At 38.0% G+C, this 16,798-nt stretch overlaps 1 protein-coding gene across 6 annotated transcripts in view; it reads right to left on the bottom strand.

Moving 5' to 3' along the window:
• Positions 1-16,798, bottom strand: part of ROBO2 (roundabout guidance receptor 2) — a 1,149,410-nt gene that overhangs the window by 532,531 nt on the left and 600,081 nt on the right. The window contains exon 1 of one of the 6 annotated variants that reach the window (XM_032489713.1): positions 15,087-16,090. The exons of the other annotated variants lie outside the window; for them this stretch is intronic. Within the exon in view, the coding sequence (XP_032345604.1) occupies positions 15,087-15,147 (61 nt within the window). The 5' untranslated portion in view covers positions 15,148-16,090. Of the gene's footprint in view, positions 1-15,086; positions 16,091-16,798 lie in introns of those variants that run through there. 6 annotated transcript variants of the gene reach the window in all.

Raw genomic sequence — 16,798 nt, 5'->3', positions numbered from 1 at the left:
TGGCCCTCGAAGTTCTGAGGCACCCAGTTCACAGTATGATGATCCCTTTCCTAACACAGGTGCCAGGAGACTGTGAGAACAGGATGGCTCTGATGAGCCTTGGCAGTCAATTCTGCATTCTTTCTGTTCTCCTGGGCTTATCACTAATGATATAAAATAACCACCAAGGCTCAGGCACTAGCTTGTATGTGATGCTTCTCAAACAAATGAAAATGTTTGAAATCAAGAAAGGTGATTTTTAAAAATCTAATGACAGGATATTATTCTTCCCCCTCATAATATATTCAAAGTAATGAGACCAAAAGAAAAATACAAAGAACTCCAACTCACGAAGCCAAACTTAGGTATTATTTTCCACTCCTGTTGTCATTTTGCACCTCTCTATAGAACAGAGACTATCAAATATTTCACATTTCTCTTGAATTGTATAGCCCCAAAGGTGCATGTTTAATAAGACCGCACTAATGCGGAAAGTAGTAAGAGGATTACATGCTGGATTCTGTTCAACCAATAAGTCTGATCACAATTCTTGTCTATTTCCATAGTGGATTCATTGTTTATTATCTTTCCTTTGAAATACAATGCAACTTTGTATTTAGCATCTCCTACAATTTAAGTCAACAATAATTTTAAAGTATGAGTATTTTCCCCATAAACATAACTCATTGCTTGCAAGGTTTTCTGATTTAGTTATAAAAAGTGGTTAGTGAAACATTTTAAACATGGTTACATTTTGCCAATCCTTTCTCTCAATATTTAAAAAGGTTTAATAGGATCCATCTTAATACTGTTTCTCAACTGCATAGATCAGGATATAGAGAGATAATAAGTACATCCTTCTCTAGTTTTAAGTGGACAGACATCTTCTAAAAGAATCTGTCTTTGTACTCACTCCAGCTTTTATTCTGCCAAAATCTCTCTCCCACTCTCACGTTCTGCCAATGAAGTGCAAAATGAAAGAAGTATTTCAATTGCACTTAAGCCACGTTCATTGAAAGAGAATCTCCACAGCCAGTGATGCAATACTCCGTAAATGGGCACTATAATCTCATGACCTTTAAAACTGGGACATAACACTCCTAATCTGAATCGCATTTTCTCCTTGCCCCTACTCTCATTTATCCCCTGGGCCCTTTCAGTTTTATTGCTTTGCTGGCTTCTCCCCCTAGTTAGATATCTAGATTTCTGATTATTTCCCTGAAGAATTACTTTACATTTATATACCAAATAAAGCATTAGTTCTTAATCTGCTAAGAATGTTTGCTGCCTAAAGTTTTCTAAATCATTTCTATGTTCATGAGGTATGGGGATGTGGTGAGGGAAGAAGTTTCTGATAGCTTTCTAATGTTGGGGTATGTAATTTTATCATGTTGTTCTCTCCTTTACATCACTAATAAAGATGTTAAATCAGACCTCAGTTGAAGCTGATCTCTAGACATCACACACCAAATCGTTACATTTTCATCTCTGATTGCCCTTGGGTATTACCACCTCTTAACAAGATATTTCACTTCCACAGAGTGAAAAACAGGTTACGGAAGCATCACACAGAGTCGTTTAAATGTTGTTTGTTCTCATATTCAAACTACACTAAAGGCTTTTTAATGAATGTGAGTACATAGAGAAGAACCAGACTAAGCTGCTACAACTAAAATAAATTTAAAATGTAAAATGAACAGAAGAATGAAAATAATTTAAAAGGAAGGCTTGGCTTAAATTACCATCTAAATAATAACAGCCTGGATGACAACAGAATCAAACTGAAAAACAGTATAAAAAAGCATCATCTTGCATTTTTCTAGTTGCCATACACAGGCCACCAAAACCAGAAGCTTTTCTATCTAGCACCTAAGGTGATTGACAAGGTTCCTAAACCTTAAGAAATTTTATTTGAACCTTGCTATGTACCCAATGTAATCAAAAGATATAAAGAGAGGTAACAGGGATGGATTATAATGATAAAATCCTAAATCCCTTATGTTACACTAGCATACACACACACACACACACACACACACACACACACACACACACACACACACAGAGAGACAGCCTCTTTGTAAATCACAGACTGTCCCTTATATCCAGGTGCTCTTGGGAAACAAACACCTGCCACCTTTAACACTTTCTCATTAGATGCTTCTCTAAAATCTCAAGAGTATTGTAATTAGTTTATCAAACAAACAAAAATGTGATTTGGATGCTGTGAAGTAGATGAGCATAGACCACATTTTGAATATAATCAATAACATCATGTTATTAGTTTGATATTCCTCACAACCACTGCCAAAATATAAGAATGGCTAACTGATTTTTTTAATGTGTTCATTTGGGATACTTTTACTATTTCAATTTTATCCAACAGTAGCAACAATTAACAGTTCACAAAACACTGTTTTTTTTAAAAAGCTACTACAGGTATTGAAATTTTAGCAACTTCTTTCTCAAAAGCTTCGACAATGTATTAAGATCTACTTTGCAAAAGACCCAAAGTAGTATGAAGACCTTTCTTGTCTGCCTTTCCCCCCCCCCATTAAAAACAGAAGGTATTAATCACTGGATTTCAAAGGCAGCTGACTGACGCTATTCACCAAGTAGGGCATTCTCACTAATGTGGCCCCATGAATAACTCTCAAGGCTTTTATTATTACTCTGAGTGGACTCTTAGCAGCACAGCCTCCCTTTAGCAGCCCTCTTCCCCTCAGGCTCCAAAAGGATTATAGATAGCAGCTGAAAGAAAGCATCACTGGTAAAAACAAAAGTTTTTAAAGGGAAAAGAAATGGGAGCAAAGTGGACATATTGGAGACAAGTCATGATTCATGGTCTGTACTGTGTTCTGCCTCTCTTTCTCTTACTCAATTCACTCTTTAGTTTTACTGCTGGAGAAGAGGGGACCAGACCAGTGCACTTCTCCTAGCAACCAATATCAGTCAGCAAAGAAGGCATGTCATCTGCTCAAAGGAAAAACGGAAGAATTCGGGGTCATACAAAGCCAGACACATGTTCTTTTGCATTTGATCCCAAATTGATTATCAAAAAGGATTCAGTAAATGCTAAATAATTCTGTTTTATGTGAATGTTAACAATCCATAGAACTAAATATCAGCTTGTCCATTTGCTATATAGTAGAGTTTCAAATGCTGGTCCAATTCATTTTATTCAAATGTTCAATTTTTCACTTTTCCAATAGCCCCACACTCCTTATGGTTCATAGTGATTGCCCCTCCCAGGTATATCCTTGTACCTCCTGGACAATTTCAAATGCAAAGATCATGCATAAACTCCTATAGAACCCCAAATTCAGAAAGCTTAGAATTGCATCCTGAGAGAGAGAGACTATAGAAGTAATTGACAAGTCATCTTAATTGCATACAATCTTTAGCTGCTGCTTAGAAAGATAAAAACCGCTTTCTGAAAAGAAAAGTTGAACAAACTAGGAATTTAAATTTAACAGGATGAGACGCTTTTACTGAGAGCCTCACAAATCTGGAGAGATTCATAAGATCCAACTGATGAACATCACAGGTGTTACAGTTTAACAGAAAAGTAAAATAATAATTCATAGCTCGGAAAATGTGCTTCATAAAATAAAAGTTGTCTGTTGGATTGTGAGTAGATGGCAGGCATTAAACAACTCAGAAGTTTATTCATATCTAACAGCCATGTGTGTATGGGGCAGGGGGATGAAGTATCTTTGCTCAAAATCTGTACCCACATGTTCTACATATTTTTCCTATTCTTTTTTCTTTCATTTTGTATTACAAGTTGACATTATCCAGGCTTTCAAATCACAAAGGTGGACTGAAACACTTAAAAACACACTTAACTACAAAATCACCTACATGTTTTCAAGATAGCCAGAGAGGAACTCCCCAGTTAAATCCGTTAGCACTTCTTTTCTGGTGAAGTTATTAAACAGCATTTGTGAGAAGAAAAGGAGGTTACAAACCTCAACTGAATGACAGCTTGAAGATCTATGAATTCAGGGCTCAGGTACCGTGGAAATACTTTTTCGTCGTTAGTTTTTAACTCTCGAGACTATCACTGCATCAAAGAAAGTAGTTCTGAAACCATCAAATTCAATGTTCTAACTCCTCACAGTCCATTTTGCATGGAAAAAAAAAAAAAAACAACAACACTTAAGAATGCTAAGTTACCTGGCATTTTCTTTTTGAAAGGTTACACTCTTCTTACTCAGTCTCTCCTGCAATCAATGAGCCAGTTGGGGAAGGGTACATTTAATTGGCATTTGGGTGATGGCTCCTTGTTGTAGTTGTTGACATTCAGAGGTGGTCTAGAATGGACAAGCTATTTCATATTTAAGGAGGGGAAGGTGAAATGCCTGCTCTAGTTTTAACAGATCAACAATTAATGCAGTTTTCAGTAACTACACTATTAGCTGACATTACATTAAAGTTCACTTTAAAATAAAGATAAAAACCACAATTTAGAATACCTGTCACTAGGCTCATCCTGAATTTCCCTTAATTTAATGTAACTCTGAAAACTGTATTGTATAATTATCAGATATACCTAAACAAATTAGTGTACTGAGTTCTACCATTTGGTAGTATTTGGAAGTATATATTGTGAAACTTTAAAGTATGACTATAACCTTGATTTATATAACGTATAACCTTTTCTTTATAAAGAAAACCTCTTGACTTAATTTTTTAAAGTTCCCCCTTTTTGATCACACTTACGAACATTTTAATTGGTTATGACTGTTGCACAGCTTTTGACCAATCCTTTAAATTCCAAATGGTTTCCTTGTTTCTTGCGTAAACTTGAAAAGCAATGTAATGTTAAGTGTTGAGTTATATTCCATATTCTACAGCTCATTTCCAAAAAGGCTTGGGACCAAAAACCAGGGAAAGAAATCCCACATCAATCCTTACAACAGAAATTAAAAAGTGGCTGTTAATCCCTCTCCTGAGCTAAAACTGCCCTGTCACATATGGTTCTAGTTACAGTGGCCATAAACTAGTAAGTAATTTGGCTTAAGACTATTGTTTTCTTACTATTAAATTTTTAATCCCATTTATTCATAAAGAAACAATAAGTACCAGTGGTTATTAATGAATGAAAGTGGATATGAACCGTAAGATTAGTAAATTTTGACTATTATCCATATTCACGTCATTAAGCCCACATCAGAATACAGGGATATATCCCATGCAAATGAACAATAAATCATAATTATTTTCAAAGATTGACATTTATGGCTTGGGATAATTTTTTTTCTAGGGTAAATTTTCTCCTTTAATTGTACTCAAACATAATAAAAATGATAGGACATTTAACTAAATGACTTACAATAATAGGATTCAAGGCTGAGTGAGACGCTGGAGAGTACACAGTCAAATATTATCTATTTTTTCTGATAAGAACCTAAAGTCATACAATTAATTAGTAGTAAAACTGAAACTGCAGTCCAGAGCTTCTGGACACCCATGGTGTGTCCCTTCCACAATAGCAGTGATACTGTCTCATTCAGGTTAGCCTTTCTGATAAGGACAACCACTCAATATGTAAATCTAATTAATGGATAGCTCTAAAAAGCATCAGAATCAACATTTATACTAGATGAAAGAAAGATAAGTAGGCCATCCAGGAAAAAATGTTGAGTGGGGACTGAATGTTAATTTTTAAAAATTTTTCTGTACTAGGTGCATTTACTTAGAACCAGTAAGCTGTGTCTCATATAAGATTTAGCTTCATGATATTTTATAGCAAAAGCACCAAGTAAAAACTAATCTGGATAAAACATAATCAGTCAACATGAACCAAACTGCAGGGTTTTACAAGCATGTTCTGTTTATTAACAAATTGCTATTTGTAGTATGCCTCTCTTGTTTATTCCTTTCATTCATAATACCACTCCCTTGGGAATCCTATTTGTTCTGTAATCAGCACATGATGCAATGGAAACACACATGTCATAGCACGTCTGTCACAGTTTCATAGGTGTGGCCACAGATGAGTCCCCGTAAGGGGCAACAAAAGTTCTTATTCAGTCACCTTGAAAGGTTATGTGAAAATTATCATGAAATGCATCTGAAATGTAGTTCGTAATTAGCCTGATAGACAAAGTACTCTTAAATTTACTTCTACTCTATACTAGGAAGAGAATAATAATAGAATAAAAATACTACTACTAATAAAAAAAATAATAGCACTTAACTGGTGTTTTAAGTACCAGGCACTGTTCAGAGGACTTTTTCTAAAATTTCTACATATATAGTATACATATATATGTAACATATGGTACTATATTACATATATACATACATATGGATATATATTACATATATACACACATCTAATTCCATATATGATAACATACAATGTTCCATATATATGTGTGTGTATATATTCACCTATTCCTCATATCAGGTGTTTGAGAAGACACTATTACCATGCCCATTTTAAAGACAAGGACACTGAGGCATAGAATGGTTAAATCATTTGCTCTGACTCACTCGGTAGTGTTTGTTAACTGTCTTTCAATAATCATCTTATGCTTCTTCTCCTGTGGACAAACAATGTTACAATTAAACTAGACTCCTTGCCTTTCCACTAGCACATCTTTGTCATCTCCGTGCCATTCCTCCTGTTATGCCTTTTGCTGGTATACAATTCCCAATCTTTCTGTCTATTAAAACTCCACTTCTCCTCTAAGGCTCAGGTTAAGTGACCCATTTGTTACACTTCCCAGATTGCAAGAGCTGGAAATCACTATTCCTTCTCTGAGTTCCCAAGCTATGTTGTGTGTACCTTCAACCCCCAACTACCAGATAACCACTCTTGTGTCAGTAACTTGAGCATTTGTTATCACCTCTACTAAAGAGTTATCTCCTTGAAGGTGGGAACTATTTAACGTCATCATGTTCCTCACAGAGCCCTCAACAAGGTGTCGTGTTTATAAATAGGTGCTCCATAAGCAGGTGCTGAATCAAATGAATAACCTCATGGTTTCTCAGGCTAACTCCCTTGTTGACATGTTCAGAAAACAGCTGGTCATTTTCAGTAACAAGAGCCTGGAACTCTTGTTAAGGAGTTCCAGGGTTAAGAAAATGGAAATCGTCTCTCAAGAGAAGCATGGTATAGAGATTAAAAACATCCCTGGACTCTGATTCCAGCCCCACCACTAAGCGGCAGAGGCTATGACAAGGCGCATAAAAAATCTGAGCTTCAGTTCCCCATCTGTCCAACCAACGGAAAGGTTGTGCTGCCTAACTGCAAAAACTTCCTCTAGCTCTGGGATGCCATCATTCTGTAATTTACATTTAGTATCGGTGAACTCCCTGCTAAAAGTGACAAGTTCAGTTTGAGTGTATTTCACTTGTAAAACTTTACAGGGCAACTGAAGAAAACTTAAGACAATCACTGAAAGGATTAGAAATTAGGACTTTTGGAAATTTAAGGCATATTATTATCATTTATAAAATTGTTTCACTATAAAAATCATATCTAATCCATCAAGGCCACTCAACATTTTCTTTCCATGGTGAATTAAAATAATATATTTACCTCATACATTACCAGTGGGAGTGTAAAATGGCATAGCAGCTTTGGAAAACAGTCCTGCAGTTCCTCAAATGGTTAAACACAGAATTACCATGTGACCTGGCAATTCTACTCCAGTTATACACCCAAGAAAAATGAAAACATATGTGCACACAGAGGTTAGTATATGAGTGTTCACAGCAACACTCTTTATAATAGCCCCAAAGTGGAAACAACCTAAATATCCACAGATAATTCAAAATATAAATGATATGGGATATTATTCAGCAATAAAAGAAGAATGAAATACTGATATATTCTACAACATGGATGACCCTTAAAAACATTACACTAAGGGAAAGAAACTAGTCACAAAAGACCATATATTTTATGATCCTATTTACATGAAATGTTTAAAATAGACAAATCTATACAGACAGAAAGTAGACTTTCTTAGTGGCTTCCTAGGGCTGGGAGAGGGGTGATGGATGAGGAACAGGATACAGAGTTTCCTTGATACAATGATATAAAAATTCTAAAATTAGATTGCAGTTATGGTTGCACAGCTCTCTGAATACACTAAATAAATCACTGAATTGTACACTTTTATATGTGTGAACTATATGGTATGTGAATTATATCTCAAACATTTCAATAAAGTTGTTGGGGAAAAATATTAAAGAAGCAAAATTTAGAGAATATCCATGTTGATCTTTACCTTAGTTTAAAAAAATAAGTTTTCCAGATAAGACTCCTTCAAGTTATTTTCTTAAAATCAAAAGTAGGTCTGTAAAGAGGGTCCCACCTGCCAAATTGCTAAGTATATCTCAGTTTAGTATCACTGATGATAAACAGGACCCTAGACATGATGACTGCAACGGTGGGGTCAGATACCTCTACGGCAGAATGATGCCCATTTAGTAAGTAATTACTTTCTCTATTGCTGATGCTTAAAAGTCTCAATTTTTGGACTAGTTATCATTATATAAGTCAACATTCCTTAGTCAGAGGGGAGTGTGCGTGGTCCTATTAAGGCACATCAGAATCCTTTGAAGGAGTGCCTTGTCAAAATATACACACCACTCAACAGTGTGCTAAAACACACAACAGTGTTAGTTATGGGGACTGAGAGAGCGTGACTGTGAAAAACACCACTGTAGAAAATATTCTTGGTTAGAAAAGAGGCATATCAAAGCACACAGTCAATTCTACATCTCCTGGAAAGTGAAAGGCAGAATATTACATCATCAGAAATCATGATGTCATTTATGTCAAAACATGCATGTTTGATAACTCTCCAGACAGAAAGAATGAGAGAGATGCACACAAATGCACACCCCAAAATAAACATATAAACCTAGTTCAAATGGTAAACACTTCATGTGTCAGACTAGGGCATGAAAACAAACACCTCAAAAGCACTCCATAAGCACATTTTCATTTATTCAACAAATATTAGAATTTATTATGTGTCATCCTGTGCTCTAGGCACTGGAGGAACATAGGTAAACATGACAGACAAAGCTAAGTCCCAGCCCTAGGAGCACAGTGGAAGAGGCAGATGATAAGCATACTAATATTTGCATATAGCAAAGTCTTCTAAAATAGAGATGATCTCCCTTGAGAACAGAAGGCAGATTTGCTTACTATCTAATATACTCATACAATGTCTTCTCCAGGGCAAAGGTTAGGCAGGTTTCCTTATCACCCATTACAAAACATCTGGGTTCCCAAGCTCAGGGTTCCTCAGCTGTGAGGGTAACCCACTAGGTGTGTATCATCTACCTGGGCCCCCCTGCACTGTCCCTAAGGATCTTCAGGGGAAAGGTAAATCTATACAGACATGAAGTCATGCTGCTTGCTGTGGCAAGGCTAATGAAGTCTATCATCTCTGACCCAGAAATCTCACGTGTTTTGCCAGCATTCTTTAAGTTGTGGCAGTCTAACTTATTAGCTTGTACGTAAGGTAAGATATCAGCCCCTTCAAGATTGCATGCATACACACACACACACACACACACACACACACACTTCAGGACATGATAAGTGCTAAGAAAAAAATTAAGATAGGTAAAGGGGGTAGCCCAATAGTGTTTTAAGGGAAGCAGTTTTACATACATAGGGTGATCCATACATCTGAAGAGATGCTATTGAATAGGCACTTGTTAAATCAATTGAAAGACTTGCCCTTGCAAAGATCTGGGAAAGCACATTTCAGGTAGAAAAAAACAACAAATGCAAAAGCCCTAAGTGAGGAATAAAACATCCTAAAGAAACTTCTGAATCTAGGTTCTAGGAGGGAGTGTGAACAGATGAGATCAGAGAAGCAGTGAGGGGCCTGAATTTGAACAGTCTTGTAAACTATTGTGAAGAGTTCTCAGTGCAACCCATTAGAAATTCTGAGCAAGGAGCTGGCATTGTCTTATTTACATGCTTTTAAAAGGTCCCTGTGGCTACTGTGTGGAGAACTGGATGGGTGTAAGGTATGCAGATAAGAAGAGCTGGAATGGAGGAAGGATGATCATTTATCAGGCTATTGCAATAGTCCAGATTTTGTCCAGGATGGTAGTGGTGGAATTAGTAAGAAACAGTTGGTACCTAATTACTTGAAAATGCATCAAAACAGTAAGATGAATTAATAGATGCCTAGAGGAATGGATAGATGGATAGATATGGGGTAATCAAGTATAATAAAATAATGGTAGGATCAAGGTGGGGATATATGAGTGTTTGCTGTACAGTTCTCTCAGCTTTGCTGCCTATTTGAAAATGCTTATAATATAACATTGGGGAAAATCACAAACACACAGATAAAATTCTTGGTATTAGGGTATATTTCAAAGGGTATACTAACAAGTTGGATTTGGGCTGTAAGAACAAGTCAAAAATGTTTTCCAATTTTGGGTCATGAAAAACTCTGAGAATAGTGATGCCATTTACTGGGCTGGAGATGATTAGAAAGAGGAGCAAATTCTATCCTGGGCTTGAGTTTGATATATATATTTTTTTATTATTTGATTGAGGTATAATTGATATATAACATTATGTTATTTTTAAGGTGTACAATACAATGATTTGCTATTTGTTTATATTGGGAAATGACCACCACAATAAATCTAGTTAGCATCTGAGTTTGATACATTCCTATTAGATATCAAGCAAAGATGTTATATAGTCAGCTAGATATGCCAAGCAATGTTTGAGCACTGGAGATACAACAGTATAAGGATAAGCTAAGTTGTAATTCTATGGAAATTTTCCTCCACACATGATTAGGGCAATTTGAGAAGTATCAGCGTAAAGATAGATTTTTAAACCTATGTGACCAAATGAAAGATAATATGGAATATTAAGGAGGAAACAGCAAGGATTGAGGTCTAGCTTACTTCAACATTGTTTTGAGTTAGAGACAAGTTTTTTTGGGTGAGTATACTACACCTTAGATATTATGTTAGGTTTCTATTATGGTGTAACATGCTGTGGAAACATTGCAAGAGCGTATGGGAATTTCCCTTTAAAAGATTTTACATAATCATTCATTCACGCTTTATTCAATAATTTTAAAAAAGAAGAAAATCATTATCAGTATCAATGGATTGATTTAGGTTGATAGATGTATAGCTGGAAACACTGTAAGAGACATAACCTCTTTAAAACAAGTCCATAAATAGCACTCTCTCAGTTTCCATTGTCTGCTTGAACTCAGATCTGTGCAATTCTGTCTGCCTAGAAAAAGAACTATACAAAATAAGTTTGCATAAAGATAAATAGTATTGTAAAAGAAAAAACATGAGTCAAGCCCTCAACTGGATAAACCAAAGTTAAAATATTATTAACACATTCCCCTTTAAATGCAATTTAACAAATTTCTAAGTTGTTACTCAAGAAACACCCTCATCCATTTTCTTTGCTCTTCAGATATTTCTTTAATTCCTTCCACAGGTCCCAAAAAGAAAGAGGAGTAGAAGGAAAGAGAAGAAATGAAGGAGGAACAGGAGAAGAAGGAGAAGAGGAGGACTAGGAGGAGAAACAAGTAAAAGAAAAATCTGTTTTTTAACACTCTTCAAAAACCAAATTGCACATGGGAAGTAAATATCTCCTATAGATTGCAGGAACTACTGAAGCAGATATCACTAGACACACACATCCTACATCCATGAGCTCCCTTCAGTACTATATATGTACCCAAATGTAGGCAATGGGCTGACATGTCCATATTTTTATTATCAAAGATGCTATTTTAAACAGTCTGCTCAAGGACGTGATGATCAGAATTGTTCTTTTTTGTATAATCATGGCTTTTTTTATTTAAGATACCCTTTTTTCCTATGTTTTAAGAAATCTTTTTGACTTATGGTTCACATGTTGCCTAGAATCAAAGGTTATTCAAACAAAACCAGCTCAAACGTGATATTACTGCATAGTTGGAAGAAGAAATTTCAGGTTACTTATATGCAATTTAAGTTCTGAAATGGACTACATATGGCTATGATAATGAGCCCATTACTGAAAGGAGCACTTTGGCCAAGTGTATAAACCTATATGATATTATACATCTGCACTATGCACACACATCATCTTTATCTCCCCAAATACCATGTGCCATTTTCATTTTAGAATATTTAAGGATTAAAGATTTAAAAAAAACTTTCATCTTAAAAATATCCTTTCACCAATACCGTAAAATTATTGAATTGACAAAGTATGGAATATAGATGTAATTAAACAGTCTTGTAATGGTTCATATTAGTTCCCTGTAAATGATCACAAAGCCGTATTTTAATCTAAAAATAAAGAAAATCTGGAGAACAAAGGCTATACTCGATACATATTCTCTTATATAATAGTAAATAAAAACCTGCATCTCATTAATTAATATGTATTGAGTGAGATAGTCTTTATTTATATCCCAAATGGAAAAGTTTGCCTGTAGTTCTCAACTAACTTAATATTTATTCTCCATGGATTCTTACAAACACAAGATATGGAAAAATCATAAATGACATTAGCACATATCTTTTATGAGGATGCAAAACTAACATTTTTCATATACCATAAAAATGCACATATAAATAACCCACCAGGCAAATTTCAATGCAAATCTATGTATCATTTGTCACTGAATAAAATTAATTTCTGTGTCTAGCACGAGGAGAGTCAGTATATCTTTGAAATGGTACAAGGTTCTCTAAATTTGAAATTCATGGGGAGAATACGCACATACTTCTAAGAAGGATAACAAATAGAAATCATTGAATCCTGGAAAAAGTAAGAAAGCCTCAAGACCCTACAAACCTACCCCCTCATTATACATGTGAACACCCAGTCCCAGTGTGCTGAAATAGCCTAGAGGGCAGTGTTGTCTACATCCCAAATTTTCAACAATCCCCATGGAGTGGCTGTCATCATTCGGAAGTAAACCAAAGGCAATCCAATGTCAAATGTATGACTTACATACTAATTCAGTAAGCATCCATGGTTCCCTTTGCTTTTGACATAGTGGATGCTAAATATAAAAACTAGTTTCACACACACAAAAATTTAGTATTACCTTTTCAACTCCTCAACCCTGGGCATTTTTCACCACATGACTATGAATTTTGCTGCACAATTATGGCCCAGACACAAATTACCCCCTTATCCCATAACGTTAAATCAGAACAAAGGTCCTAGGTGTATCTGGGGGGGGGGGGCATGGAAGGAAAGAAGGGAGAGAGGGAAAGGAGGGAGGGAAGCTAAGATGGGAGGGAGAGAGGGAAGGAGAGAAATGATGTCTTGCTGCTGCTGTTCCAGCAAGCTGGTTAATTGCATTTGTTTCATATATCTCCAAACACCCTGGTACATTAATTACATTCTGTAACACCAAGCTCTTCTGATTCCCTCTGTCACTTCCACTGAGCAATTTAATTGTATTCCTCCTAGCTACCCACTGATTCAAAAAAGGAAAAACTTGGTGGTAATTCTGTAGTCTAATATATATAGATTATACATGTATTTCTGGTATTGATATGTAAATTCACAGCTTATGAGGACCTATTATCCAAAAAGTTATATCAAAGTCTTCTTATCATGATAATCAAAACACTTGGGACAAATATGAAAACCTTTTGTTATGGTAATGTAAACGTATCGCAAAGGTAAATGTATTGAAGAAGAAAATGGTGAATGACTAGATAGGATCATAGATAGCGCCACAATATAATTCACAGTGATTAATTCCTATACATCTACTACTTACAAGAGAAAAAAGAAAGAAGGGGTGTGCCCACATGAATGCCTTGCCAGTATCGCTAGGGGGGCATAGGTACTCATGTAGTCCCGCATTGAAAACAGCCACTTGACAGTAGGTAAACTCATCTGTATTGCTTCATGTTTACAGAGAGTCTTCCCTTTTGAGTCCCATACATTGGGCTCTGTGCAGCAGTAGCAGCTGCCAAGAACAAAGTTAGCTCCTACAGGCGGGCAAAAATAGGTAGTGTCCCAAATAATGACTGTGTCCACAATGCAAATGCTGGAGGAAAGTTTATGTAGCAACAAGCTACTATAATGGCTCAAGTATTCGGACCAATACACCTCAGATTCTTTACAAGTACAGTAATTAAAAATCTAAGTACCACAAGCCACATATAACAGGCAAAAATATCATGTTCTAGTCTTCCCTTTAAGACCAGTTCTTTGCATTGATGTAAACATTAAAGTCTCTAGAAGGTTTGTACCAAATGTTCTTTTGACTGTCTTCTTTGGAACAAACAAAAAAACACGTTAACGATTACTTCCACTCATCCTTCAAAAGAGCTACAAAAAAGGATTTTGCAATCCTCCCACAAAAAACTGACATCCTGTGAAAATATCCCAGGAAACGAAATCCGAACAAAAGACAGGAGAATCAGAGGCAGAATGCTGTCTGCTTGACAAACTGACTTAACCTAGAGGGAGACACCAACAGCACCTGTTTCAGATCCCCATTGTGTTTGCCACTGGGGACTGAGCTGAGTGTTCGGTGCCCGCAGCCAGCCTACAGCTTCTGCTTCCCCCTTCCTGGAGCCTCGCCCAGTCTTACTTTTGACAGTTTTCTCCCTATGATCTAAATTCTTCATTCTGATTTCACTCTAGGAGAGCACTCATCAGCACGCAGGTGATACACATTGATCTCTGAGATACCCAGTCTCAAATTCCCAACCCATTGTACCTTCACTGAGGTGTCTATTACTTCTCTTGAATTCCTAAGCCAAGGAAAGTTCAGACACAAGAACAAACCCAAACGGAGAGCAAGCCCAAGAGTTCTAGACTCGTTCAAGAGGTTTACTTTCAAATTTATTTTTCTAACAAAACTGAGAGCCCATTATTTGTTATCCAGCTCCTCAACTAATTATGTAAATTAAACAATAGGTGACTCCTAACATGTTCCACTTACAGTAGTTTAGAAACAAAAGACTTAAAACCTCTGCCCCCCAAAAGCCCCATGCCTGGCAAAAAGGGACCAACAGACATAATTATCATTTTATTTATAGCCCACATCCAAAGCAGAAAGAAATGTTTTTTGGAGGGAAAACAGGATAAAAGCATTTTAACTTACCATCAACCCGAATATATAAAAATCCACAGAGCAGTAGTTGTGTAAACATCAGCCGACTCATTTTGACATATTAAAAAGGATCCAGATTGTTCAAGAAACCAATCCCAGAGAGTAAAAGTACAAAAATAAGTATCAAAAAAAAGAGGTAGGTCCAAAGTTTAGACTTTCCTAGCTGCTAATTAAAGTCAAGAAGAGCAAATGGCAAGATCAGAAGAGGTTAGTGGAGAGGTCTTGAATGGGGCACATTTAGATCCATCCGAATTAACAGAGGGCACTCCAAAGGCTGCTGTATTTCCACACTCTGGCTTCCTAAATTCCCACGAATTCAGCCCAGCCGGAGGGATTATTCAAGTGTGTCTAACCCTCTCTCCTCAGGCTCCATGGCAATCCAAAGCCAAGTTCTTTCTTCAGAAGTCAAGAAGGGAAGAAAAAGACCTAATTCCTAGAAAGTGTTCCACAAACTTGCCAGCGCGCTGCCGAAAAAACATTGGCCTGCCTACTGGTTTTCTTTCCCTTGGTCTCCGTCTCGGTAGCTGCTCCACGTCCAGAGTTTTTTCACTTAACTTCCATAATAAGGATGTGTCAAAGGAACACTTTGCAGGCGGGCCGACTTGGCGGGCCTCTCCTTTGCAACCTCGTTGCCTCCCTCCACCTCTCTCGTTTCCAAAAGAGAGGCAAAAGGGAAATCGGGACGAATCGGGTGGAGAATCCCAACTCCTACGTGGTGGGGCTGCAGGGAGGGAGGGAAGGAGGGAAGGAGGGAGGGGCAGGGCTGAGGCTGCGGCCACCCCCCGCGGTGCCGCCTCCCAGAGACTGTGAACCCGGGCAGCTGCGGGCGAGAGCGGAGCCGGGCGGTGAGCCCAGGAGCCCGGCAGCGGGAGAGAAAGGGAGCGCGCGGTCCGGCCGCCCGCCCGGGTCTAGCCGCCAGTCCCCCTGGTCCGGCCGCCGCCGCTACCGCTGCTCCCGCGGCCCCGCAGCAGAGCGTCCGTCTCCTCCTGCAGCAGCCGCGGGTGGAAGGACTTAGAGGAGGGAAGGCGAGGAGGCGGGAGGGGAGGGGAGAAATGAAAGCAGCTTGGAGTCTGCCGTTGGGGGGGGGGGGGATGAAGGGGTGCACAGATCCTCCACCTCCACACTCTACCACCCGCCCGCGCAGGGGGCGCTAGCCTGCTGGGCGGTGGGGGTGCAGGGGAGCTGGAAAGGGGAGAGTCCTAGCGGGACGGAAATTAACAAATTCGGAGCCGAGGCCGCCGGTCAACTCCTTCCCCTTCTCTACGCCTCCCGGTTCCCCCTCCTTCCCGCCTCTGGAGGGGATAGGTGGGCTCTAGCCTCCTGCTCCTCGCCGCGTCCCATTTAATGGGCAGGTAATTTTCTCAGTGAGTGATTTCATGGAAGCCCTTCCTAATTATTCATCCCTCCGTCTGCCGGAGATGCACGCGCTTTCTGGAAAAAGATCATCCTCCAGGACCCAGGGCGCAGCCTCATTACCCGTTAAAATCACACAAACATTCACTCTTCATCTTTTAGCAGAATGAGAAGCTGAGCGGGAGGGAAAAAAGGAAAGGAAACAATATAACCACCTTTTGGAGCGGAAAGGTTGTGTAGGGGTGCTCGTTTAAAAGGCTCAAGAAATAAGAATGGGGGCGGGGGTGTGTGTGTGCAGAAATCTCTAGCCTCTTCTGGCTTGTTTTAGCCAAGATCTATGGCCCCCTGAG

This window comes from Camelus ferus, chromosome 1, assembly GCF_009834535.1.
Source record: "Camelus ferus isolate YT-003-E chromosome 1, BCGSAC_Cfer_1.0, whole genome shotgun sequence".
Lineage (NCBI taxonomy): Eukaryota > Metazoa > Chordata > Mammalia > Artiodactyla > Camelidae > Camelus > Camelus ferus.
Note: the sequence above shows the minus strand (reverse complement) of the source record. Positions and strands in the feature narration are given on the sequence as shown.